We start from the raw sequence: 26045 nt of genomic DNA on the forward strand, positions 1-26045 counted from the left end.
CATGAGAGGTAAAATACGGCCCTAAGCTAAAAAGCCACCATCTTGAAATGATCAGAATCTAGTGGCAAAAATCCTTACTGAGTTTAAAAATACACAAGGTTTTCCATAATTTTCTCCACTAAAAAATAATTTAAAAAAAACCTCTGAGACTAATACAGAATTCTGCTTTATTGCTCAGCTTTTAAAGACAGAATTATTTAAAAAATCAAAAATAACAACTTAATGTTGTATCGGTACACCTCAAGAACAGAAGTTTGCAATAAAAAATAAAAAAAAAAACAATAAAAAAATGTCTTTCCCAAACCAACAGTGCTACAAATTAGAGAACTGTTGAGAAAACAACAGAGAGTGGTCCACAGTGTTCTGAACCAGACGTGGCAACAGGGAAACAACCACTCGGGCACACAAGTGGCATTTTGTGATCAAATTTATTTTTTGTTTAAATTTCATTTACTTTGTTTTACTGTAATTTACACAAGAGACTGCCAAGTAAACTAGGTATTTTACATTCACCACACATTCCCTCAAATCTCCACAGTTGTTAGGAAAACATTAAAATCCATGCGCCGGGCTCTCATTTCCATGTGCGCCCAAGCTCCCAGTGATGCTACAGACGCCAGTGAGAGTTAAGTTCATTAAAAGGAGAGGGCTAGACTCTTTATTTCACAAAATTAGCAATAATCTCCTTCGCATCAAACACTTTGCAGACAATGATTATGCTTTGACAAAACCTATCTCACAACAGTGCCCAGAGAGTAAACATCAGTCTTGATCCTGAGTACACAGAGGACGTTTGCGATGTGGGGTCTGCAGCGGAGATAACAGGACATTGCAATGAGGCACTGATCCTAAGTATCCTTGTCTAAGTCACTGTAATCACTTCAGTGGGGACACAGAACACACAGGGAAACAAGAAGCAGGGAGGGCAGGACTGTCAGCAAATCAGATTACTAATGTGATATGACCACAGGGGCTGGCGTGTTGGAGGAGGAACTGGAGGTTAAAGAAGACAGTTTGGAACCTGAAGGCTTCAACAATATCATTCTATTCAAGCTTTCAGGACTGACAGGATAAAAACTGCATTTGGACAGAGGACGCTGCTAAAAATCTTACCTAGCTATTGTTCCTTTCTTATTAAAAAAAAAGAAGAAAGAAAAAGGAGGCAGCAGCAGCTTCTATCCAGCTTATTTACGCTTCTTCAGGACAAGCTCCAATGATGTCGTGAGCACATCCCAGTGGGTGGAGGTGCCCGGGCCCTGGCAGGGCCTCCTAACCGTGTGCAGACAAGCCTTGTGCTGCCTCTGGAAGTCTTCCTATCTCCGAGACAGCCTCTCCCCCTTAAAGTGTATTTCGACATGAAAAGAGCAAAACATCATCACTATCTATATTCTACCATGTAAGCTGTGAGGAATCTCGATCATTTGCATAGTTTTCAAGCTGTAATATCAGAAAACAGTCATTTCGGAAAAGACTCCATGGAAGTGCTGTACTTCCAATCTTTCTAAACAGCCTACAGTGCTATTAATTTCTTCACCAATTTCTTTGCTTGCCTAACAGGAGTTTGAAAATTGTATAGTGTTTGTTATAAATCACAGACCGTCATTTCCATTTTTGCTAGGTTTGATGTAGAAAAATACTTGAATAAGATACAAAAATCCAATAAAAAATGGAATTTTTTTTTTAAAGGATCTTTTCTCGGGGCAAACAAGTAAAAACTGGCCTGTAACTCTACTACTTACTAATAGATATTGTCCAATTTGGGTGTATAAGAATGAAAATCCAGAAACAAGTAATTATAAATACATTCAGAGTTACATTCCAGATTCCTTGGAACTCCAAAAAGATTTTTAATAAATTTTTCTGTGGGAGTTTGTCGATTATGGGACTAAAATTAAAAATTTTACGAGATTGATTTAAAAGAACAGAAAAGTAATAAAAGGCTATATATATTGGTCCACAACTTGCCATTTATGAAACATACCAGCTAGTATTACATTGCAGTCAATTTGTCCATTAATGGTATTACTCTGATAATTATTAAAATCTGCTCCAGGTATATATATTGAAAATATTTTCTTTTGCATTCTTGCTGAAGATAGGTACAGTACTTTGGAGAAATTGTACTAATCCCTTCAGTATGTTTGTATGTACATATATACACAAGTGTGTGTATTTTGATCTGCAGCTCTACATGCGTTTTATATACAGCTACAGATAGACACACACAAACATATATACACACGTGGTTGGGACCCGTGCCTGTGGGCACAACCACAAGCACACGTCTGGAAACGTCAACACTGCAAGACACGGTCAGATTCTTCTTCACTCATCACTGGCTGCACTTGTTCCCCTTACTTGACCTTGATTACGTAACTGTAAGAAAAGTGAAAGACAGTACAATGTGTTAAAATACAGAGAGAGAGAGACCAAAAAATGACAAACCACAGCTTGTTTTGTTGCAAATATTCTCCAGAAAAAAACCCCTCAGTATAGCAAAACTTCTGGCAGTCAATGTACTCTATAAACTACTGCCTTTTTAACATTTAATCTCTTGAAGATTTTGGTCTTACTAAGGGCATAATATTTTGTTCATCAGAGGGAAAATAAATTTATATAAGTGGGAATAAGTCACAGAAACTCAGAACTTAACAAAAGTAATAATAAATTTCCAAAAATTTAAAAAATGAACACTGAATTTTTTTTTTTAAAAAAAGGGCTTTGGAAGGATCCTGGGAGAGTTCATTCATATTTGGTACTATTTCTCTTCAGGACTGAACATTTCATCTCTCCCGTGTTCAATAATTAATTAAAAAGCAGGTAGCTTGTGTAAGGGCAGCAAAAAGAAACACAGTGGGGTGAGAAGAGTGCTCTATCTTGTCATTTTCTTCAGTAAACACTGTAGTTCAATATTAACAAATGACAACACTATTGCCAATTTTAGTTTTACTCATCCTCGTTTCAATATGTGAGATAGATTTTGAGGCTCTTTTATTTCCCCCCTCTAGGAAAATCTCTTATCTGGGCACATAAATTTGTGTGGAAGAAATAGGACCACAGAGATGTTTTACATTGTAAATGAAAACCAAAGTGTATTTATACATTTTAAAGCTAAGTGTAAAGATATGTGAAGAGTCAACATGACAGAAGACTTTTTAGTATTCAGAAAAAATCTCAACTACAATGAATTACTGAGATCAGCTCTTATGGCATGGGATGAAGGATCTCTGATTTAAAATGCTTTTACGTATTTCCTTACTACCACAAATGGTCCTACTGAGAAATATATAGGTCAATTAACTGGCTATCAATGAAAAATTAGCTGGTTTCCAAGTCCATGCTTCATGATAAGTAAGTGCACTTTGCAGCAGCTGGATTCTAACCCCATAACACTAAGAACTAACTTGGGATTACTAAACTCAACTTGTTTCACAGATAAAATTCTTACAGAGTAATAACTCATACATATCTTTTAAATTCTAAAAATTTAAAACCAACATTTAACACTTAAATCTCCGCTCTGCAAGTTAACTACCCATTACCAATAAGGTACTGGTGTTTAAACATTCTTTTTACCCAAGTCTTCACTTACACAGTGTGATATTGTCTCTGACCCTACAGGGAACTCATCTAGACATCAGCAGCCGACGTGCCTCGGACGGAACCCTTCTTACGCATCTAAACGTAAAATAAAATCATGAGCTGCTGAAATCAGACTCTAAATTGGGTTAGTAAGCAAGGGGAGAAAAAAGATCTAGAAGAGATTGTGAAGTGACCGCTGCCTGTTTACAACCATATCCACACTGAAAACGAAGTTCTGAGGCCCTTCTACTTATCCTGCTCTAAAGAAAATCTTGCAAGAGGCTTCTCTTACATAGCACAAAAAAAAAAAAAAAAAAAAAAAAAAAGTGTATTGATTCTTGAATTTAGGAAACAAAAGCCTACAGTGACAGTGTGAAATTATCAACATGAACTGTTCACCAAATACAATGTGAGAAAATGTCCCAATCTGATGGTCTGGTTCATCTTTTCATAGTCCCTGGACCAAACAAGAATGTCTTGAGGTGTGGCTGGCCACCTCTGCCTTCTGGAACCAGCGTCCCTCAGAGGAGTTCTTTATAGGAAGTTTATTAAAAGAGGGAGGACGAAAAGAACAAGTGAGCATGGGAACAATATACAAGAAACAACAAAAAACACAGGATGCCTCACAAGGGACAGGCATTTATATCAATGGCCTACAGACAACTAAAACAACTCACTGAGAAAATTAAGAATGGACAGAAAAGGAACAAATGTAATAAGGACATTTCCAAAGCGCAACCCTTAAACCCATGTCCCCCAGAGGGGTTAGCTGAGAACAGACACAATATGTGCCCTAAATATTCCTTCAGTTGCTGGGCCTGACAGGACCCTCTGCAGGGTTACAGGCAGGGGCACTGCCCTGAGTCCTAACCTCTCAAGAGGCTAGTCCTTCTCTCCAGGGCCAAAACCCATGTGGAAGAAATTCAATTCTTAGAGTATCTGCAAATTAAGGAGAGAATTACAGCACATCAAATTCTCTCATCAGGTGTCAGGGAAAGAGAACCTCAAGAAGACGGGAAATTCCTCCATAGTGAAGAGGCCATGAAAATATTAATAAGCCTCTTCAGGAGGCAGATACTTTCTGCGTAGGTGGTCTGGCCTGTGGACATGAGGCTGCCCAGATTCAGAAGATGCTCACAAACCAACTGTTGGGATTCAGAGCAGCAGGGATGTAATGTGGGATAAAGCTCTCCTCAACGATCTAGAGCAAAATAACTTAAATGAGATTAACGTTAAGATAATCAGCACTTAACCCTAAAATTTGTCTTGAAGTATTTTTGAAATATTTAACAAAGAAACTGCCATGTACTCCTAACCCTGAACCAATGACAGATTTCTACCAGCTTCATGAGAGAATCCATCAGTTTAAGCCATGTGGATACAATAATGATGCTTTCTAATAAACCGTGCTCCTGTGTAACCGCTTGTCTACCTTACACGTTCTTTTCAAGTGCAATTCCCAACTCAAGAGTGACAGACTTGCATGGAGGAGCAGCTGAGCCTGCAGGTGGGAGCCAGAGCCACCACCTCCTGTCAGGGCTCTTCTCTTTGTGCCCTGAGACTGAGAACTTGTGAGGGAAGTAAGCAGCCCTGTTGAAGGAGAGGTTTCAACAACTTCTGTCCAAAGGAGTCAGGGCCCAAACCAGGGAGGGAAGGGTTCCATTCATTACCCTTCCACCACCACCACTCTTCTTCCTGCTGTGCACCGCCCCTCAGCACAGAAATCAAAACCAAAAGAAAGCCTCCTTCCTCAGAGTTCAAACCAGTAAGTCCATTTTCTGTTTTATCTTAGTGTTGGAAAATCCTTTTTAGAGATGCCACGGCTGTACCAAAAAAACTCGGTGAGAATGAGTGTAATCCTGGCTGCTTTCTTTTTAATGTTTAGCTGACACCAACTGCTTGGAGGGGCTGGAGGCAGAGCTGGCAGCTATATCTGGAGCCTGGAGTACCTGGAATGAGCAAAACCAGGCAAGGCAGGAGGAAAAGGTTAAAACTGGGTGGTGGTGAGGAGTACTGCTTAGAGAAGGGCATCTGACTCTTGAGAAAGGGAAGACGACAGTGGAGAGAGGCACTGGAAGGAAGGCAGCCAGTACCCATGACTTCTCTTGCCTGTTTAAATATACTGCCTGGGGCCAACCTAAAAAAAAGGTGTAAGAAATGGTCTTTCATGCTTGCCATTCTATCACCCTACTCCCGAGATCCAGAACTCAGAGCCATACTATTACTGCGAGAAATTGAGGTCAGAGAGGCTTCTATTGGCTGGCTCGCAAACCAAACCCCAATTTATGATGTTGTCACTATGGGAAAACATGTTCTGATTTCAAAAAATGAACTTAAAACTTCTGGAACACAATCCATTCATAAGTTGGAGGCTGCTTAAAGTTTACTTTATGTATAAGATAAGGTTAAAACATTTTATTGCCTTATAAAGAAAATATGTCCTAGTCCTCTCAGAAGGTTTGTATAAAGCTAATTAGAAGCAGATCTGCTGTAATCACTAAAAGTAAGCAATTTTAAACACAGATTCTTTACAATGCTATGTGCCAGACAAATAGATTTCCTTCTGTGCCAAAGAACCTGATTTGCTGCCATTCTCCTGTGATTAAATGGAGTTCCTGCCTCACACACAGGCGTTCGTCAAACACTCCCGCCTGCGGGGCTTCCCAAGCTGGGACTGCTGGCAGGACTCTAGATGACTGCATGGAAACCACGAGCCTCTCCTGGACATTCCTTGGGTTCATTTCCCCCGTGGGGCCTTACTTTCAACTGAAAAGAAGCGCAGCCCAGAGCAAAAGCAAAACCAGACACATGCAAGAGGAAGTCAGGGAGAAAGGGGGTGCTCATGGCGCGGGGAGGAGCCAGGGTGGGCTTAACTCTGAAACGTGGTACACAGACCTCCAACCCAAGGATCACCTGAATTTCTGCCGACAGAACTTTTTTTGCTTGTAAGAAAAAAGGAGTCACTGCCAGTTGTGGGAGGGGAGGAGCCACTTCTGGAATCAACCGCAATACCACTAGCCTTATCCTGTCTACAGAAGAGGGAACTAGGGTTTGCTGTGCTAACATTAATAACTCACTGCAATAACAAAATGACAAAGGAACTTGGCCTGACAAAGAAAATGTCTAAAAGGACTATGAACCAGGCACCATCAGAGAGAACTAAAGCACGGAAAAGAATACAAAACCACTGGACATTTTACAGGTAACAAATTCTAGATCAAGACCGCTCTAGTCTACTTTCATGAAAGATGTTCAACAAAAGAGAAATCAGAACAAAAGGATATTAGTGTTTAAGAAACTGGATTTTGATGAGGAAACAGAGATTAAGAAATGGCTTTCAATAACACGCTTCCTAATTGTTAAGTCTACACTTATTAAGCACAGACACAGTCTTAGAAAGGGGAAATTAGAGAATTTCCACAGAACAGGAAGTCTTACTGTTTCTAGTTCTTTCTGAGTTTCATCTTCCATTCTTCTAATGTCTTCCATTGTCAGATCAATCCACTTGTCAATCCAACAAAAAAGTTGGCGATGAAAGTTTGTAAATATCCTTTTTTCTTGCTTTTAAAACAAAGAAGGAAGTAGTATGAGATGGCAAAACTCTTAACACTAATGACATATTAACTTTATATGCCCCAACTAATCCATGAAATCTGCGTATTCTTGGTTTGAAAACACCACTGTTTCAGTTAATGAAAATCTTAATTCCGTCCTATTAACACTGTAAAACAGAGTAAAAAGAAAAATCTCTCTGTGAAATGGTGAAACAATCCTCCTTGCAAAGGTAGCATGATTTATCAGAAACTGAAAATAAATATGGTAGGCATGTTCTGATCCAGCATGATCTCCTGCTGAACTTATTTTTACCTTTTTCCAAATGTCACTGATCAAAGGTCAACTAGATGTCTTCTGCTATGAAACCATACACTGTCATTCTTAACTCTTCTGCAATTCAAAGTAGTACTGTGAGGTAGAATACCACATGTACTGACAGAAGAGAGCCCTGGGTTCTTCGGAATAAAGTGCTTTATTAAATTAAGAATTATATACTGAGAGTTTCCATTGTGGCTCAGCAGGTTAAGAACTTGCCTAAGGATGTGGGTTTGACCCCTGGCCTCACTCAGTGGGTTAAGGATCTGGCATTGCCATGAGCTGTGGTGTAGGCCAGCAGCTGCAGCTCCAATTTGACCCCTGGCCTGGGAACTTTCATATGCTGTGGATGTGTCCTTAAAGAGAAAAAAAGAAGAATTATATACTCTCCATTAATTTTTCAGCTCTAATGTTACCATGTGCCCCCCAACATATATATAAATTAGTGGCTTTAATATATATAAAAGTAGTGACTTTAATTGCTAACTTATTTAAGTTTTACTAAACTTTACCAAGAAGAGAGAAAAGTGCAACAAACAGTGAGTACTTAGTACTTCTGGACAATCTTCAACTTTAAATTTTTTTTCCATGGACAGAAGGGACTTCATCAATTACATATGTGACTTCTATTTATCAGAACTGGACTGTTAAATCTGTTATTATGCTCCAAGAGGAAGAAAGGAAGCCAATATTTATAGAGTACCTATTGGGGCCAACTGTAAGCAGGCCCAAGAATAATGAAAGTTTCCAGCACTTTAAGATTCTTTAAAAAAAATGTTAGAGCAGTTATAATTTAAAAGTAGAAAAGTTACAGTGAAACTCAGATGCAACTAGTTGAGGGAAGTTCAAAGGTATAATGGGGGCTTCTTTTATAATGATAATCGGATGAATGATCCACACTAAGGAAAATTAAATACCAAAAGCACTTTCCATATTCCTCACATGTTTACAACTATGTATATCTACGCAACTGCAATATTTCCCTCTCTCTAGACCAAACGCCTCATTACTTTCACTTGAATAAAGGAGACATTAGAAAGGAGGTAATTTGAATTTGGCTCCTCAGATGATGTCACCCTAAATTCAGTGTAACTACTCTCTGTGAGGACCTCTAGAGACATTCCGGCAAAAGGTGCAAAGTACACAGAAAGTGTGTGTCCAGAGAGTCCTGTGTGGAGGGTGTATCCAGCTGAGCTGGGACAGAGGAGCCTCAGTGGTCAAGGCCTGGCCTCTCCCAGCCAATCCTGGGACCCCAGGTTCCCTTGAGGACAAGCCGTACATTAAAAGAGCTAGGCAAAGCATCGAGAAAGCACTTTGTACAAAAAAACTGCTGCGCCCCTTCTCCAAAGAAAGTCCGCTAAAACCTCTGCTGGCATCTGTCTTTGTTTTTTGTAAGGAGAAAAAGGAGGGCAGGGAGGAATTATACTGGGACAATAATTTTACCTAAAGGAAAACTATGACAAAAGATAAAATATCCCATTTATAGCTACCTCAAATCTTAACCAAAATTTGTAGGCCACTGCATTTTGAACAGACTTTACCTTCTGAATGAAGTTTTCTACTTTGCTTTGCAGTCCCCACCACTTGAATTTGATGGTCACCAGCTTATAGGCACACATCTGAGGACAGTCAGGGTTGTTTGCCAGCTCCTTCTACATGAAGAAAATTGAAAATGAGAAGATGTGACTTAAATATTTATATTTTGATTAAAATTGACTGTTGTGTAACAACATCATAGACATACACGAAGAAAATTACAATCTCCTATGTGTTTTAATTCAGGTATTTGGAAATTCGTAATCATTTCAGCAAAAGCAGAAGTATTCCCCTGCTGCAAGCCCTCCTTCCACAAACCAAGTTACTTTATGGCTCTACAGTTTAATAGGTGCAGTGCTCTGCCTCAAATTACACTATTCAGATTTCACATTAAATACCAAATTCTATTCATGTCCTATCAATAGTGAGCCTTTAATATTTGAGGGTTCTCATAATGCTATTGTTTCACTCCCACTGTGAATGTAGTGAGGCCTCATCCATTTTATTGGGCCTCAATAAAAATACCATGAGGAAGCTTAGTCGTGTTCTGTGTCTTCAAATGCTGGCAAGTGGAGGGGCACTGTTTATTAACTGAGGTGTGTTCAACCAAGGGGGGACATGGAAAGGGATGCAGCAGCAAAAATGAGCTTTCGTTATCAAGTATTCCAATGCCAATTTCATACATTCAGACTTCAATTTCCACAAGTGATGACAACGCAGAGTTTCAATGGTGTGGTCAGGGAGGGGATCAAGAGTTATGGTTTAAAAAAAGGAAAAAAATATATATATGAAAAGATAAAAAGAATAAGGGAGAAAGGTGGGGGACTATCTGGCCTGAAAAGACAAAATAAAATTTTGCAATTTACTTTCACAAGAAAGCATAAAGAAGTAATTAGAATCTGAATCTTCAAAACTTGTCGACCTAGGTTCAGAATGTAAAAATTCACTCTGAATTTTCAGGTTTAGCAAACAAACAAAAATATACACACACACACACATTTAAAAATAAGTATTTGACTGGAGAAGAGAGAGGGGAGGCAGAAAAGAGGGAAGAAGAAGGAAAAACAAGTATGGCAGAGTGGTAATAACTGTCCAATCTAGGTGGAGGTGTTCACTGTTGTATTCTTCGGGGTTTCTGGCTGCTTTCAAAATTTTTCATTATAAAAATTGGGTGTGGGGTGCAACCTACAGTATTGCTGATGATTCTGTGATACTTAGTGCAGGCTTCTGTCCTAGTAAGTACAATATATTGCATGATTATTTTGGGGGGAGAGGGGTGAGTGGGAGATGAACCAGGAGCTTGCCACACACCTCAGTGTCTTCACCATGGATCAGTTAGCATTATGGTTTTCCCAAGGTGGTGTGTGTAGGAGTCAGACACACTTCTGAGTTAACTGAGGAGAGAGCTCAAGAGGGGCCCACAGCTGTGAGCTAAGGCAGGCATGGACCTGCCTCCACTGAAGCAAGGCCACCCTGTAACCTCTCAGCTCTAGTTCCGCACTTGCAGGATGAGAGCTACATCTCAGGACTAAGTGAGGCAGGGTATGCCCCGCACTTAGACGGTGGGACTCGGGGCTTAATGCACATTAACTTACTCTCTCCCTCTTAATCTTTCAGAGTTGTATCTATCACCATGGATTTGCCAAACAATTTTTAAATAAAGTTTCTCAAAAGAGTAGAAGTTATGGGGGCCCTTTTTATAAAAACTAAATCATGAAGTGAAAAGACAAAGCAGCCTTTTATAAAGGTTCTTCCCTTTGCCACTGCTCTCAGCTTCATACAGCACCCCAGACATTACAGTGCTGGCATCAGTCACTGTGTGCCAAGGCCACTTCCTGTCAGCTTCAACTCATGCACACACCCTACTTCCAGTAAGTTCATTGTGTGTGAGCAAATATTATTTTCATTCAGCCATACTTACATAAATATAAAAAATAATGAATTTATAGGTCTTATTCTAAAACCTCTAGATCATTCTTCATTTATGCAATCATGGAAACCAGACCACACTTTCCCCCAAAACTTTCAATAATGTTCCAGTTTCAAGTGAATTCTATGATACAATATGTGAAAAAACTCTATTTTGATATTATTAATAGAGCTCAAAATTCTGTAGAGTCATGCATGATTGATCAACTTTTCTTAGAAAATCTCATCTGTAATAACATTTCATCTTCTGAATAATGACCCGGTACGTGGGTTAAATCAATGAGGCAACACCACAAGCATTTAAATAAAAATATTACATACAGCAAACTGTCCTTCTTAGGTGAGTTCTGTCAAAAGAAGGACTTGGTTAGCTTAGCTCCTTTCTTCCAATTTCTCTCTCATTAAACAGAGTACCAGTGTAAAAGTTCAGCATAGATGTATATCTGTGTATTTATGAACAAGTTTAATTCAGTAAGTATTAAGCGGGTGCCATTTGCAACCCAGTCTATGCTAGGTGTTGTCAGAGGGCACACGTGTAGCTGGGTAACAGGAAAGCAGTTATAAAAATAAAGATAAAACAACTACTCTTGGCACCAATAATCTCTACCAGAAGGGATACCCTTCTGTAGTGGATGCTGTGGCCCTGGATTAAAATCACATTATCTTCAACTCCCACTTGCATCCCTGATTTGTAGGTCCAGCATTTAAACTGGGCTCTGGTGCATGCAGAGCAGCCCACAGCTTCCCCAGGACACAGTGAGCTTCTGAGCACCCAGCTTTGCTGAAATAATGACAAGGCTGGTCTTTTACAGGTTGTTTTTTCAATAAGCAGTAAGCCAGTGTGGAGGTACTCTCTAATCGAATGAGAGTCACTGAAAAGGTTCATGTGAAACACAATTTGGTCGTATGTAGAATACAGCACTTAAAACTGTGATGCACACCTGCCAACGATGGTGTCAGACTAGGAGTAAGGGGACTTGGGTTGCAGTTCCCCTTATGCAAAGTAACTTCCTATGTAAGGTGGGTAGAATCCTTTACCTCCCTGGGCTTTTCTACTTCCCCCCTCAGTAAAAGCAAAGGCTAGGCTCTACCAGAGCTTTTCCTCCTCCACTCACATGCCACTAAAAGCACAGGTAAGTAGGCTTGGTTTGAGGCTTGAAAGCACAAGCCCATGATATCCAATGGCTTGTCTTAAAACTTACTATAATTTTGCATTTTATTCTGTAATATGTCTGCTCTTAACAAAATATCCCTTGTCCACCTACTAATGCTGAAATTTCCTCTTGGCTGAGAATATCTGATGCATCATTGATTAGGCTAAGATACCTTACAGATGGAAAATTCCTAGGTCCTATTAAATCGGGGCTTCTGGGAGCTTCATTCTCAAACTCCAAATCATGGGACACATTGTGCCAAATGAAAACTAGGTGTTTCTGCAACACCAACTCTTCAGAATTCTCCCACCATTTTATAAAAACAGCAGGATGAAGCACGGTTCTAATTAAAGAGTAAGCTAAATTTAATACACACATGACTACACCAAACTGGGGCTCCAAGAACAGAGCACACACACGTGACTTACAATTAACCAAATTTGTTTCTCACATTCTTTCTAGTGATTCTGGCAGGTTGCTCAAACCAATTAAGGTACTACTAGTAATTTATAAAGTAACACTAGTCTACAGAATTTAGTCTAAAAACTGTAAGTGATGAGACAAAAAAGAACCAGTTCTTTGAGCTCTCATCAGATCTAAAATGTATACTCAGTCTCAATATGCCTTTTGTTTTCTGTCCAATCTATAATTATTTAAAAGAAAAAAAGTTCAGGGAAGAATACGTAAACCAATTAAAAAAATAAGCAGGGGAACAAACAACCTGCTGCCTTTATTTCTTGGCCTAATTCTCCACAGTATCAATAACTCACAGTTTGAGACACAGAAAGTGACTTAGAGAAACATAATCTCAACAACCCCTGAGAGAAAGATTAGAACATAGAAGCTATATATTTTTCATCGATTATTACTATCATTAATATGTATGTGATATTTAAGATCTCACCCAATTCACCCCTTACTCTGAGCTATGGTCTTTAAACTAGCTATGTCTAAATTAAGAAAACGGTTTTAAAAGCCTCTATACTGGAATTCCCTTCGTGGCGCAGTGGTTAAGGAATCCGACTAGTAGCCATGAGGTTGCAGGTTCGGCCCCTGGCCTTGCTCAGTGGGTTAAGGATCCAGCGTTGCTGAGAGCTGTGGTGTAGTTTGCAGATGCGGCTCGGATCCCGCGTTGCTGTGGCTCTGGGGTAGGCCGGAGGCTATAGCTCAGATTTGACCTCTAGCCTGGGAATCTCCATATGCCGCGGAGTGGCCCTAGAAAAGGCAAAAAGACAAAAAAAAAAAAAAAAAAGCGCGTCTATACTTAATGATGAAACAGAACATGGTGAACCTGACTACAAAGCTAAAAGAATACTTTTGATACAGTCTTTCTGAGGTGGAATCTGACACTACGTAACTAAAAAATCTGGAAGCTAGTCATATCCTACATACCATAAACCCTTTAACCTGATAATTCCACTTTCAGAAATGTATTCCAATTCATCAGGTAAGAAAGTAACAACACTGTAGATTTATTTATAACAGCAAAAACTTGGACTTATTAATAAGCTCAACACCCACTGAAAGAGCTGGTGAAATACCTCATAAGCCTTCTAAGCAATGGGCTACTTTGCATGTAGCCATTAAAAACCATCTTTTCAAAGAATGTGAAGGGGAAAAAAAAAGCATAAAATGAATATAAGTAAATAAATCTATGTATAGTACAAACATTTGTAATAAAACAAACTCCATGAATTAGCAACTATAACAAACAGTGGAAATTAAACAGAGAGACTACAACTGACTTTAATTTTAAAACTTCAAATAAATATGTATCATATTCAGAAAAAAAAATCAAACATGCTTAAAAAATAGGCTCTAAAAAAGTTTCTGCCCTCAGCTGAGTATTTTAGGACAAAGATTTACTTTGCACTGAATTAAACCTTAATTCGTCTTTGACTACAATCTAAATGTTTTCCTGCCTCTTTTCTTTTTGATGTTTTAGAAGTCAAAGCTAAACAAAGTCAAGCTAAAAGGTGAATTAAGATCTTTAATATCTAACTTTAGTCCAGTCCCTATTTAATTTTTCCTAAACTTAAACTTCTAAAGCAAAAATGAGGTATATATGTAGAGTAAAATACTATCAACTCTTCAGAGGTGGCAGAAATATTCTTATGAAAAAATGTGAAACCTTTAAAAAAATGTGAAAAAAATCTCAACGGGACAAATGCTTTCGACCCCCACATTTAGAACAATATTTTCTAGAATCCAGAGACCCCAAAGGAGTTTCTACTTGTCCGCACAGCTTTTGGGAGGCTCAGGGTAAAATTTCGTCTCTGGCCTTAAACAATACAAACGTTTTCTGATTATTTTCTCTTCATTAGTTGAAAAAATAACCCCAAAGCAAATAAAGCCAAAATCTGAATTCAGATCGTTCACACCTAATTTCAAACCTAACATTTCCTAACTTAAGGCAGTTTAGGATTACTCTTTCCTAACCAAGGAGTAAATAAAATCATTTTGCTAATGAAAATACAAGTTTTATACAGATTATAGCATGAAAATTTAAAAGGACAATTGAAAATAAAAGGTAAAAAAAATGGTTGGTTACCAAAAGATAACCTAAAATGTTCTCTCATCTCTACATGATTTAAATTTCATCTGTAGCACTAGTTAGTTGTGAAATGTCTTTAAATAGTTTGTGTATTCACTGAATTCCTTACATTTCCCGTTTCTAACTATAAATGAAACATCTAAACTCAAATTGTGTTTTTAATTTAACGACACATATTAGGTTACTCTGAGGTATGTGGACAGGGCCTAAGGGAGAGTAATGTATACTGAAGCCACACAACATAACTAAACAAAACACAACGTGTTTGACTGGAATAGTGAGCAATCAGCCCATGCTCTCCACAAGAACTAGTTTCTTTATCTGTGACAAACAAATATATACAAATGTAAAAGATGGGGGTAAGACCCAAAGGCATTCTGGAAGCTCATTCTCTAAAAATGTGGTCCTCTCATAGTTTTATCCTGCATGTCAACTCCATATACACTTTTTCCTATTTAAAATGTGTTGGGGTAAAGACAGAATAGGTACAAGCTACATTTAACCAGAGTTAATATTTTGCAAGAACACAGCAGTTTCTATAAGATTCATGCTTCATCTTTTAATTTTTCAATTTTAGGCAATCTGAATGCTCAATTTCAGCTGCTGATTTCATAATGTAAGTTTCCAACCCAGATTTCACTAAGAAAGTTAAAAATAAATGCACTGCTGGGGCTGTTGCCAGTGCATCCATCAGTAAATATCAACACAGGATTATAGAATGTATGCAGAGTCTGTGTACTGAAATTTCAAGCAAAACTGGATTCTGTAACTCACAGCCATTCCCTCAATTTGGTTTAGATTTTTCATAGCCATGTGGACAGGCCTACATTGGATATTATATTCCTGGCAAGGACACAGCAAGTCCAACACTGATTTGTATTTGCTTTAAGATAATTAACTTGAATTCAGCGAATGCTTACTAGTATCTACTGTGAGCCAACCCCTGTGTTCCGCACTGCATGTGTCAAAGTGAGCCAGACACAGAGCCTACGGCTGGGGATTCACTGAGTGACAGGGAAGGAAGGGAGTGTGAACATGGGAACTGCCACCTCAACACAGGACATACCAAGTCATCAACAAAGGGCTTCAGAGGGGCTCAGAGGCGGGAGATTCCTATCTGGTTGGCAAATGCTAACTGGTAAGTGGAAGAAGTAAATGTGTGATAAAATTCAAAAGATTAAACTAATTGTAGGTTAAACTAATTTCACAAAACGGTAAAGTGTCCTGCCTGTGAGTGGATGATCACATTTTCCACATCTCCAAACTTTAGTATTTTTGTGGCTCACACCCATTTTAGTAATCAGAACTTTGATATGTGCTTCATGCTAATGTCTAATTACAAGTGAATGACACCAGGTACAAGTGAAATCACAAGTTCAACCTTCAAGTGAAACTCATAAGGAAAACTTTAGGTCACTGACAGTGTAAGACACTAAGAGGTCCATTCTGTAACCGCTTTTCAAGCCTGAGTAAGACACTCCATCCATCCACGCCTGTGTCCTTCAGCTGTGTCCAGAACGCAGGCATTCAGCATCTGAGACAAGGCATGAACTAATCATGTATCACTCCTGGGGCCCTTAGCTTCTTGAAGACACACAACAGCTTTCTGGTATCCTCTTAGGAGTTGTGTAATTAATACATACTAAGTATAAAATACCTAAAAAACCTAGTTGCCAAACCAAGAACACACACACACACACACAAGAAAAAAAAAAAAAAAGGAGCCATGTATTAAGGTCTGCTTTAGTATATATAATCCACTATGTGGTCTAACTAGAAACTCTTTTTTTTTTTTCTTTCTTTTCTAGGGCCGCACCTGTGGCATATGGAGGTTCCCAGGGCAGGGCTTGAATTGGAGCTTTAGCTGCCAGCCTACGCCACAGCCACAGCCACTCGGGATCTGAGCCGCATCTGCAAGCTATACCAGAGCTCATGGCAACACCAGATCCTTAACCCACTGTGTGAGGCCAGGGATTGAATCCGAGTCCTCATGAATACTAGTCAGGATCATTAACCACTGAGCCACCAAGGGAACTCCTGGAAACTAATTCTTAAGCCTCTTTACAACCCCAACTGTGCAGTTTCAAAAGAAAGATGACAGGGAGGGAGCATGCTTAAAATGCCTTCACATCCTTCCTGGGACTAAGAGCCATGTCTAGATGAAGACACAGAGCACCCTCAGCCCTCCTCCTCAGGCAGCTCTCAGTAAAAGGCAGTATTCATTAGCCTCTTGGATGGACAGACAGATGATCTGGGCTGCTTTCCTGCCAGTCTCTACCTCCAAGAGATTTCCACAGAGGGGTTTCAAATTCTCCCTCATCCCCCACTTCTGTTCTTCCCATCCCCCACCAACAGAACCTTGTGGTATCTTTACTTTAGGCCACTGCCAATCAAAGCTACCTTCTTTTCACAGGTGTGAGGAGAGAAGAGAAAAGGAGGGTTGGTAGCACAGCTAAAAACAAATCAGCATCTACATAACTCAGAGGTGGCTGTCCTCCACTGGCCTGGAATCCAGAACAGCCTCCCCGGTAGATCTGAAATGAGCCTAAAGCCTGAGCAAGCAGTGAACAGGATGACAAACTTCTGAAAGGCAAAGCTCCAACTGCTGGAGCTTTCACTTAGACTAGAGTTAACTACAGGGCAGGTCTTCACGATTAGAAAGAGTATATAGATATATAAGAAGATAATATAAAGGCCACCACAATTTCTACATCAACTTCCTTATTTGACCTGATCCTCTAATACCCCACCTTTCAGACACTGCTGAGTCTTCTGACATGTCAAGCCCTGTATAAGGGCCAGATGCTTTGCTAAAGCCTCTTCCAAAGACCTTTACAGGCCTAATTATTAACTACCATATAAATGCAGACTTCAGGAGGTCTTCAGGAGGTGTCCGGATTAAATGAAGAAAAAATGAGACCTTGCCATAATTCTCAAAGGTAGTGTTACAACTGGTTAAAATGAAAACTCCTCAACCATCAGAGTAGGCAAACTGGAAAACTAAAGGAATACATATATATATATATAAACTGATAAACCATCGGTATTGGTAGTCATATCAACATCACAACACCTGAAACAAAATGAACAAAAACATGGGCACGTGTACACAAAAACATGCATGTGTGATGCTATACAGAAGACATTTACACCCATGAGGAATGCATGGTTTTGCCTTGAAGCAAAAATCTTTATCAGATTATAAATCACTCTTCTGTTACTATGCAGTCACTTAAGTGCTGAACCCTAAATAACAAAATATAATTCATGTGCTCAGACTTTAAGAATTCTATTTTTAGAGGAAAAATTAATATATATACAACAAAGGCCTAAATCTAAGGGTTGGTAGTTAAAAAAAAAAAAAAAAAGGTATGTATCATATCACAAAGCAAAGTCTGTACTCTTAACAAATACAGAGAATATGATAATCTATGGCCCCATGACCCCCTGCTAGCAAAAGCCCTTTAAACGGTTGTGGCTTCTGCTTTATGGCTGACCCCAGTCAAGCACTCATTAAACATATAACCATGAGGGGTAAGGACAGGTGGACCAGGCTGTGTCGACAACCCCCAGGCACTAGAACCAAGGGAACCCCAGACCCTAGACAGAAGAAAGGAATAATTGCCATAAACAGAGCAGCATATTTATTGCTCTCATTAACCCCAAGGGATGACAGAGGCCTTTTATTTTCAAAGACAAAAGCATGACAACAATGATAAAAGCTACCATTTATTATGCAATTCCTCTGTGCTGGGAACTTAACACTCATTACCTCATTTAGTCCCCATACAAACCTTCTGAGGCAGTTACTAATATCATTCCCGTTTGAGAGATGCGGAAACCAAGGCTCAGAGTTAGGGTTCAATTATTTAAGTCACAACTTATGACAGATTCATGATGGGTTTTTAAGAGATCTCCCTTAGTTTCACTGTCACCCAAGAGATTCCCTGAGCACTGGAAACATATGACTGGTATTAACAGAAAGTATCAAATTCTGGCAAATACTGGGAATAAGAGAGCCACACAACTGCCATGAGGCAAGAGGGCAAAAAAAGCACAGATTGGTGAGCTGGGGCCTCTGGATTAAGAGCCAGACTCTGCTGTGCCTTACACATCTCTGTAACTAGCCCTAAATCAGGTTCTACAGAAATGGCAGATGTCCTATTGTTTCTCCTTTAACTATCTGTGTTTCTCTGGCCAAGTTTCTCATCTACAAAATGAAGCAGTTGTATTTACCTCACAGGAAGACTGTAAAGATGACGACCTTGTATAGTGCCTGGCACCAAGGCACTATACACCCCTTTCCCCTCATCCAGTCTGGTGCAGACAAGCAGTAAATACTGCAATAATTCAGAAGGAAAATACCACTGCGGGATAAGTAAGCTTCAAAGAGATCATGTGGTGTTCATTTAGCTGTGGATACACTTTGGAGTTTGCACTGGAAAGGTGAGTTTCAGCTGAGGGGTGTGGAGGGCCTTTGGAGCAGCAGTGGAACTACCAGGCAGCACTTATCCTAGAGGATTCTTACATACAATTTTGGGTAAGTAGGTCCACAACAAGATTTCTTCTTCCCTTTTGCTTAAAGTAGCAAATATTTCTTCCCCATCCTCTTATTTCAGAAGTACAGCAATCTTCACTATCATCCTTCCCCAGCACCACCTTTGGTGCCCCACAAACAGGAGCTGCTGAACAGCTGTAAGAGATGCTGAGAAGATCAAGTTGGTCCATAGGTTCCTAGTCTGCTATATGCTGTATTATCAGCTAGTCAATCCTTCATGCTCTTTATTTTCTATCACAGCAGTAAGTGGAGGTTTAATTATTTCTGATTACAAGTTATTTCTGAGATCATGGTAGCTCACTGAAATTCAGTTAAACAGTAACCCAACTTATGAGCATAGCTGCATCGACCACCAGGTGGCTCAAGTTAACAATCCAACAGGCAAATGGGTAGAGGTATCACTATCTGCTAGCACTCTCCTAGAGAAATAAGCTGTTGTCTAACACTGCCCACCCTTGCCCACACACACAAAGTGGGGCAAAAAACTGCTAAAATATAAATATTCACAACATTTCTAAAAACTAAACCTATTCTAGAATTTTAAGTAGCCACTACTGGATAATAAAAGAGAAAGCAATGCTGGTTAAAAAGGTAAAAATCATACATAAAAAAGAAATAAAAATCATATTCCAAGTTCCTAAAAGTTGGATATCAAGTAGAAGTCATAGTACTAATCACTTTCGCTGTTATAAAACTGGTTAGGAGTTCCTAAAGGAAAGATTTGCACCCCAACGCCATAGCTCATCACATAATGAGCACTGCCTTTTCAAGTTTATACTTGAAAAGTTGATACCTGGAAGAAAATTCAATATTTAATCCGCCTCCAAGTCTCAACCTCATGGTCCTCTACTCCCTGAAAAAAAGTTATCTTCAGCTTAAGAGTTGGTACTTATTGGGGGCAGAAGACCTTTTTGAAGATATGGCAACCTTAGAAGCAGCCCCCTGTTCACTCTAGCATGGTGCCCTTCTTTAAGATCAGCATTAAATCCAGAGAAGAGCTTCTCTTCTAACTCAGGGTGAATTCTAAAGATCACAGCTAGGAATCATGAAAAGGGTGGGGAATTATTTTTTTAAAGCATTAGAGTAAATTTAGAACGTACATACTAAATTTATTCCTTAATTTTTAAGTGATATATATTACTTTCTGGGTATTAAGTTAAAAGTCTCTAGTCACGGCCATTAAACTGGGAGATCTTGAACCAAACCCTACTCAGAGAACAAACGTGAAAAAAGAAAATATGAATCATTTCTTATAGAAGAAAGTCAGACTCATTCTTCATTTTAATTGATGTGCAAGACAGTCCAAAACAGCCATCCATGGAGAATCACTCACTGGGTTATTGTGGGGCTATTGCATTAACCCTCTACCTGCAAGCAACAACTAGCACCTAGACATCATTTATCGATGACCTGTGACTGGCTTCAGCATAAACAGATTGGCTACCAAGTAAAATCCCATTGGTGGAAAATCTACTCTGGCTGGGCATGTTTAGGTTTTTCTGCTCCTCTTCTCCTGTCAAATTAGCTGTAATAACTTGCCAGCAACACATTAAGCCTTCTCTAAGGATTTGTCATTTAGTTTAGTGGATGTCTTTAAAACCCATTATATTTCTATAGCAATTAAAATTATTACCTTAACATTGCTGTTCTTACATCCATGAATAAAGTAAAGATACGCTCTTTATTATTAGAAAACAATGACTTGCCATCCAAAATTGTTCTCTGGTGCCCTCTTTGCAAAGTAGAACTATTAAAAGGCCAGGAACATGAGTCCAGGGAAGGGGAACTTGTTCAGTTTTTACTAAGACTAAATTTAAACTATCAACCTTCATTTAACATGGATTTTTGTACTGCTTCAAGTCTCAAAAGAGAACATTACAATCCCCAAAGACTGAACTGCTTGTCTCTTTTAAGAGTTATCAGAATAGCATTATGCTGAAAGTGACAGTCTGGCTCTGCTCTGTGTGTTAATGCAGCATAGACTTGCTGGCCAACTGCAGCTGGCTGTAAGTCCTTATCACAAAGACAACTATTTTTGTGCCATTTCTGTTTTTCACTTAAACGTCACCAGCTCTTCCAGGCTTGGGACCTGTCAAGTGTTCTGCTGCCAAGACACTGCCTGTCAGAAAGGTCAGGATCCAGTACCTTCCAGTTGGGTCCCAAAGGGCCTCTCTTGGTCTTGACGGACTGGAATAATGCTGGGTCTTCATCGGCTTTGTAGTCCTGAAAAGCAAAACAAAGTCAGAGGCAGAGAAGAAAACAGAGAAAATGCTTTAACCTTGCCACAACAGCCCTTCCCAGCTACTAAACACATGATAGAAACTGAATGGGTTTCCGATGCTTTTGTAAATGTAGGACAGTAAGCTCTCAGCTTGGTTCTTTTTGCTTTAAACTTTTATCTTAAGGTGAAACCATTACATAATAAAAGGTAACAAAAGTCTTGACTATCAGTCACCATGACTGGTTGCTGGATAGCTATCACCAAGAACAAATCTTCCAGCTCTTTTCAACAGTTTTGGCATTTTGGTATACATAAAACCCACACTCAAGAAATGAGCAGAACTGTATCAGATTTGACAATATCCACAGATGAAGACACTAGTCTCTAGGGCCTACTGGAGAGCAGCTATATCACTAGAACCACAGATCGAAAGCACAGATTCTGGGAGTTCCCGTCGTGGCTCAATGGAAATGAATCTGACTAGCATCCATGAGGATGCAGGTTCGATGATCCCTAGCCTCGCTCAGTGGGTTAAGGATCCGGCATTGCTGTGAGCTGTGGTGTAGGTTGCAGACACGGCTCGGATCCCGCATTGCTGTGGCTATGGCGTAGGCCAGTGGCTACAGCTCAGATTCAACCCCTAGCTTAGGAACTTCCATATATCGTGGGTGTGGCCATAAAAAGCAAAAAAAAAAAAAAAAAAAAAAACCAAAACCAAAACAAACAAAAAAAACCCCACGGATTCTGTAGCACACCCTGAACTCTGCCACAGCTGTGCCTGTGGTGGATGCTTCAGGAGCCCAGCCTCTCCCAGCCCTTGTCTATAGACAGCCATGGGTACACAGACCTTAGGGCTACATTCACATCACCCCACACTGCCAAGGAAAGGGTTATGACAATATAATGGGACTCGGTTATATTATGTCATAGGGAACTGCCCTAAAATCCAGGTCTTATACAAGGTTCTTGTGTGTGTATATTTTGTGTGTAAACTGTTTCCCTTTATATCTTCTTCCTGATAGAATGGAAAATATGAAAGAGGTCTTTCTCTCTTTTTTTTTAATGTCCACACCTGTGGCATAAAGAAGTTCCTGGGCCAGGGTCAAATAGGAGCTGCAGCTGGGGCCAATGCTAGAGCTACAGCAACACCAGATCCGAGCCACATCAGTGACCTATGCCGCAGCTTACCGTAACACCGGATCCTTAGCCCACTGGACAAGGCCAGGGATCAAACAGAGACACCAGGGCCTTAACCTGCTGGGCCACAATAGGAACTCCAGGAGTAAATCCCTTTAAACCCATGTGCTTTACAAGTTTTTCTGTCATCACACACATATATACACACAGTCTACAGGTAGAAATTTAAAAAATCACTTTTGAAGCGCTAACAACAGATTTAGAAAAAGAAATGAGTTGTAATAGTGACAGTGAACAGAGCTCAGCTGAAACTACTACAAAGGGAGAGCCCCTTCCTTCTTGAGCAGAATTTTTAAAGCATTTCCAGTATTTGTGGAGGGACCACATACTTTGAGAAAAATGCCCAGAAAAGTCAATATGAAAAATCATTGTTTTAGAGATAAGGGCAGTGCAAACACTGAACACACTCCAAAGCATAATACAAACTTTCACCAATCAAAGAAAGCATGCTAAGAAGCAGCCAATCAAGACCCAACAGTTACTCAGTAAATGCATGTGACATGCTAATAATTCCTAAAGAGAAAGTTATAAATAAATTATGTGAAGGAGAAATGTGAGGTTCAGGTGAAGATAGTTGAGCAAATATATAACTTTGAACTCAAAGCCTGTCTAAATGTTATCTTCTAAGAAGCTACAAAAAGGCCCCACAAAGGATTAAGATCATTACACAGCAAACTTAGCTGGCCACACTGGGTCTTACTGCTTTAAAATAGCAACAGGGCGCAGCCACAGGCCTCAGGTCAGTGAGCCTTATCCAGGAACGACAAATTGGAATGAGCCCACTGCAAAGAGTCAAACAACTGGAGTTACTTGGTGTGTCTTGGCACACAAGCAGAAAGTTCAATTACGGTCAGCTAACATGAATTCTTAAATTTCAATTTAGAGCTGCACCCTAAAAATTAACCACTTCACTGCTGAGAAAAGAATCAACTGCACAGGTGGTCTCCAAACCTGGATTCACAGTGAGAAATCAGATGTCCTGCTAACAAATAACCATGTTACTCCATAACACATTTTTTTCCTAGGTCAGAGGCTTAGAAACCCAGAGAAAAGCTCAATTTCTCCCCAAACTGAAAACACTTAACAATCTATCAAATAATCATTTTCGACATAATCTCCTGGATGCAAGGTCTATTTATTGAACAGCCATCAGTAAAAAGGGGAAGAAGGCTCAGAGGTGGTCCAAGGGGTCTACGGACAGGAGAGCCAAAACCTGGTTCTGGCTCCTAGAAAGTCACAGCCTAGCTGGGAGCAAAAAAAGAGACAAAAGGTAACTGAAACCCCAGGGAGTACACGTTAACTGCCAACAAAGAATGGAGAGAAGACTTACAGTCAGAATTGAAACCAACAGACACCAGCCAAGGAAATGTAAATGTACTTTTAACATGAGTTTTAGCATTATGTTTTAAAAGCAGAAAAATCTTACTGCTAAAGTGCACTGTGTTAAAATTTTTATGATAAAATTTTAATTATCTGTAAATGCCCAGAGGCCTGGCCAGGGATGAACATTTAACAGCTCATCCCATCTGAAATTTTTTTTTTTTTTTACTAACTTAAGTGTAACCAAACTGTGGGCATAAAGCTCAAATTTTTTTTTGACACAATCTGAGATATTATGGAATCTGGCATGAGCTATAAAATATGTTTCCTGAATCTAAGAGGTTGCCAGTTATAGGATGCTCCATTATTTCTGTACCAATAAGAAGGACAACACTAAGCCAATAAAACATGCCTCAACTGGAAGACAAACCTGACTCTGACTATATTAAAATATGAGAGGGAAAACAGGGGGCAGAGGATCTTAAAATTGATGAAACAGAGACTGCAGAACTAACTCTAAGGATTCTAAACTTGCAGGCTCTGAAAGAAAAAACAAATCTACAAAACCAAGTGTACACAAGTTATCAGTCAGTAGGGCTGACGGTATACAATAAGGGTGGTATATAAACCAAGGCATGACCAGGAAAAGGGGGAAAGTGAGCTTGGTCTAAATTGTAATCAGCATAAATTACTTTCATGTAGAGGTAAACTAATTAAGGGGGGGAGGGTAACTCGCCCCAGGAGATAGGCCTAGCATGATTATGGCACCAGTAAATGTGAAAATGTAAGCGGGTGGATTAGATGGACTTTTGAACAATTCCTTTCTCCTTCCTAACCTTCTCCAGCTCCTTAGCAGGGCAACAACTTCGGGGGTTTTCAATCTGACATAGATTAATTAACTGAAGAACATGGAATACACTCTGGACCTAATATACTGATTCTGTAAGTTTATTTCCAAGCCTTCAGCGTTAATTGTTCACTGAGAAACTTTTCTGAGGTGAAGGGCACCTTGAAGACAACCCAAGATAATGCTTCATTTCACAGATGAAGAAACCACTGTCCAACAAGGAGGTGGTTTGGCTCATCCACCCTAGGACTTGAACACAAGCCTAGGGCCTCTGTCCTGGGCTCACTCTAAACATCACACAGGAGGATGGTGGAAGGGTGTCCACAAACGCCTGATAAGCAAAACTGATTCAAAAACACCAAGCAGCAGCAGCATTGGAGTTACTGCAATGGATATTCCTATAAGGCACTGAGTGTGTGCATATAAAATACTACACATACACACAAACATACATATACACACATATATCTCCAAAGTTAAGTCTTCCCTCTCTGCTTTTTTCCTGTGAATATAGAGCAGCAAACATTAAAGATATACTGAAAAATGTAACAACCCAATTATTAACAACAGCACCTTAACCCTGACAGATGAGGATAATGCATTCTTGTCAAAACCTAGGAATTTTTGTGCTTTTTAATGTTAGTTTAGATGTGTAAATGTTTAATCAGTTGAATTAAGTAGCAAGATAATAAAACACAGGAATCAGGTGTGCTTTTGACAACCTCAGTTTTGTATCTCTGTTAACAAACATTTATTTTTTTTGAACAGTATCTTCTTTGCTACAATTTTATTGTTGGGTATCTAGTTTGGTCTTCCTGTATTTGAAAACTGGCCGATTTATATCCGTATCACAATGAACAAATATATTCCTTCATGTATGACAGTTTCAGCATACAGAATGCAACCTCAGCTACCAATTATAGCTGCAAATGAGCAATAGTGTGGAATGAGACAGCCTGCTGGCTTTGTTAGTATTCTGTCTCCTTTGGGATCCCATGGGGAAAGGGGAGGCTCTGATGAAGAGAAGCCCTTGGCTCATGGTTTATTGTGCTTGCCACCAGCTGCAGACTTCTCATCTCATTAGTTCTCTTAGAATACTGTGGGTGAAGACAGCTGTAGCCTACTTGAGTCTTCAGCTCCTGGGTATTCTGAAGGCTGAATTTGCTATGCACTTTCTGTAATCCTTGGGAAAAAAGAAAGCAAATTCACTAGGCCAAGGAAATGTATTTTTAAAATGAGTTTTAAAATCATGTATAAAAGTAGAAAAATCTTATTGC

The 26045-nt window shown here is 39.5% G+C and overlaps 1 protein-coding gene across 4 annotated transcripts in view; it reads right to left on the reverse strand.

Annotated features, from left to right (window-relative positions):
• Nucleotides 1-409: 409 nt before the first annotated feature.
• The window catches only part of PITPNB (phosphatidylinositol transfer protein beta), a 64411-nt gene continuing 38775 nt past the window's right edge, over nucleotides 410-26045 (reverse strand). For 2 of the 4 annotated variants that reach the window (XM_001927781.6, XM_084993599.1), the window contains 5 exons: nucleotides 21329-21406; nucleotides 8994-9104; nucleotides 7021-7143; nucleotides 3593-3678; nucleotides 410-2376 (listed from right to left, as the gene is read on the reverse strand). In XM_001927781.6, coding sequence (XP_001927816.1) covers nucleotides 3631-3678; nucleotides 7021-7143; nucleotides 8994-9104; nucleotides 21329-21406 — 360 coding nt within the window. In that variant the 3' untranslated portion in view covers nucleotides 410-2376; nucleotides 3593-3630. The remainder of the gene's footprint in view (nucleotides 2377-3592; nucleotides 3679-7020; nucleotides 7144-8993; nucleotides 9105-21328; nucleotides 21407-26045) is intronic. The other 2 variants (XM_005657336.4, XM_084993598.1) reach the window with 1 other exon arrangement.

Source organism: Sus scrofa, chromosome 14, assembly GCF_054392235.1.
Source record: "Sus scrofa isolate SSC_HxYL_T2T_F1_AM1 chromosome 14, Sscrofa_HxYL_maternal_Yorkshire_Landrace_v2.0, whole genome shotgun sequence".
NCBI lineage: Eukaryota > Metazoa > Chordata > Mammalia > Artiodactyla > Suidae > Sus > Sus scrofa.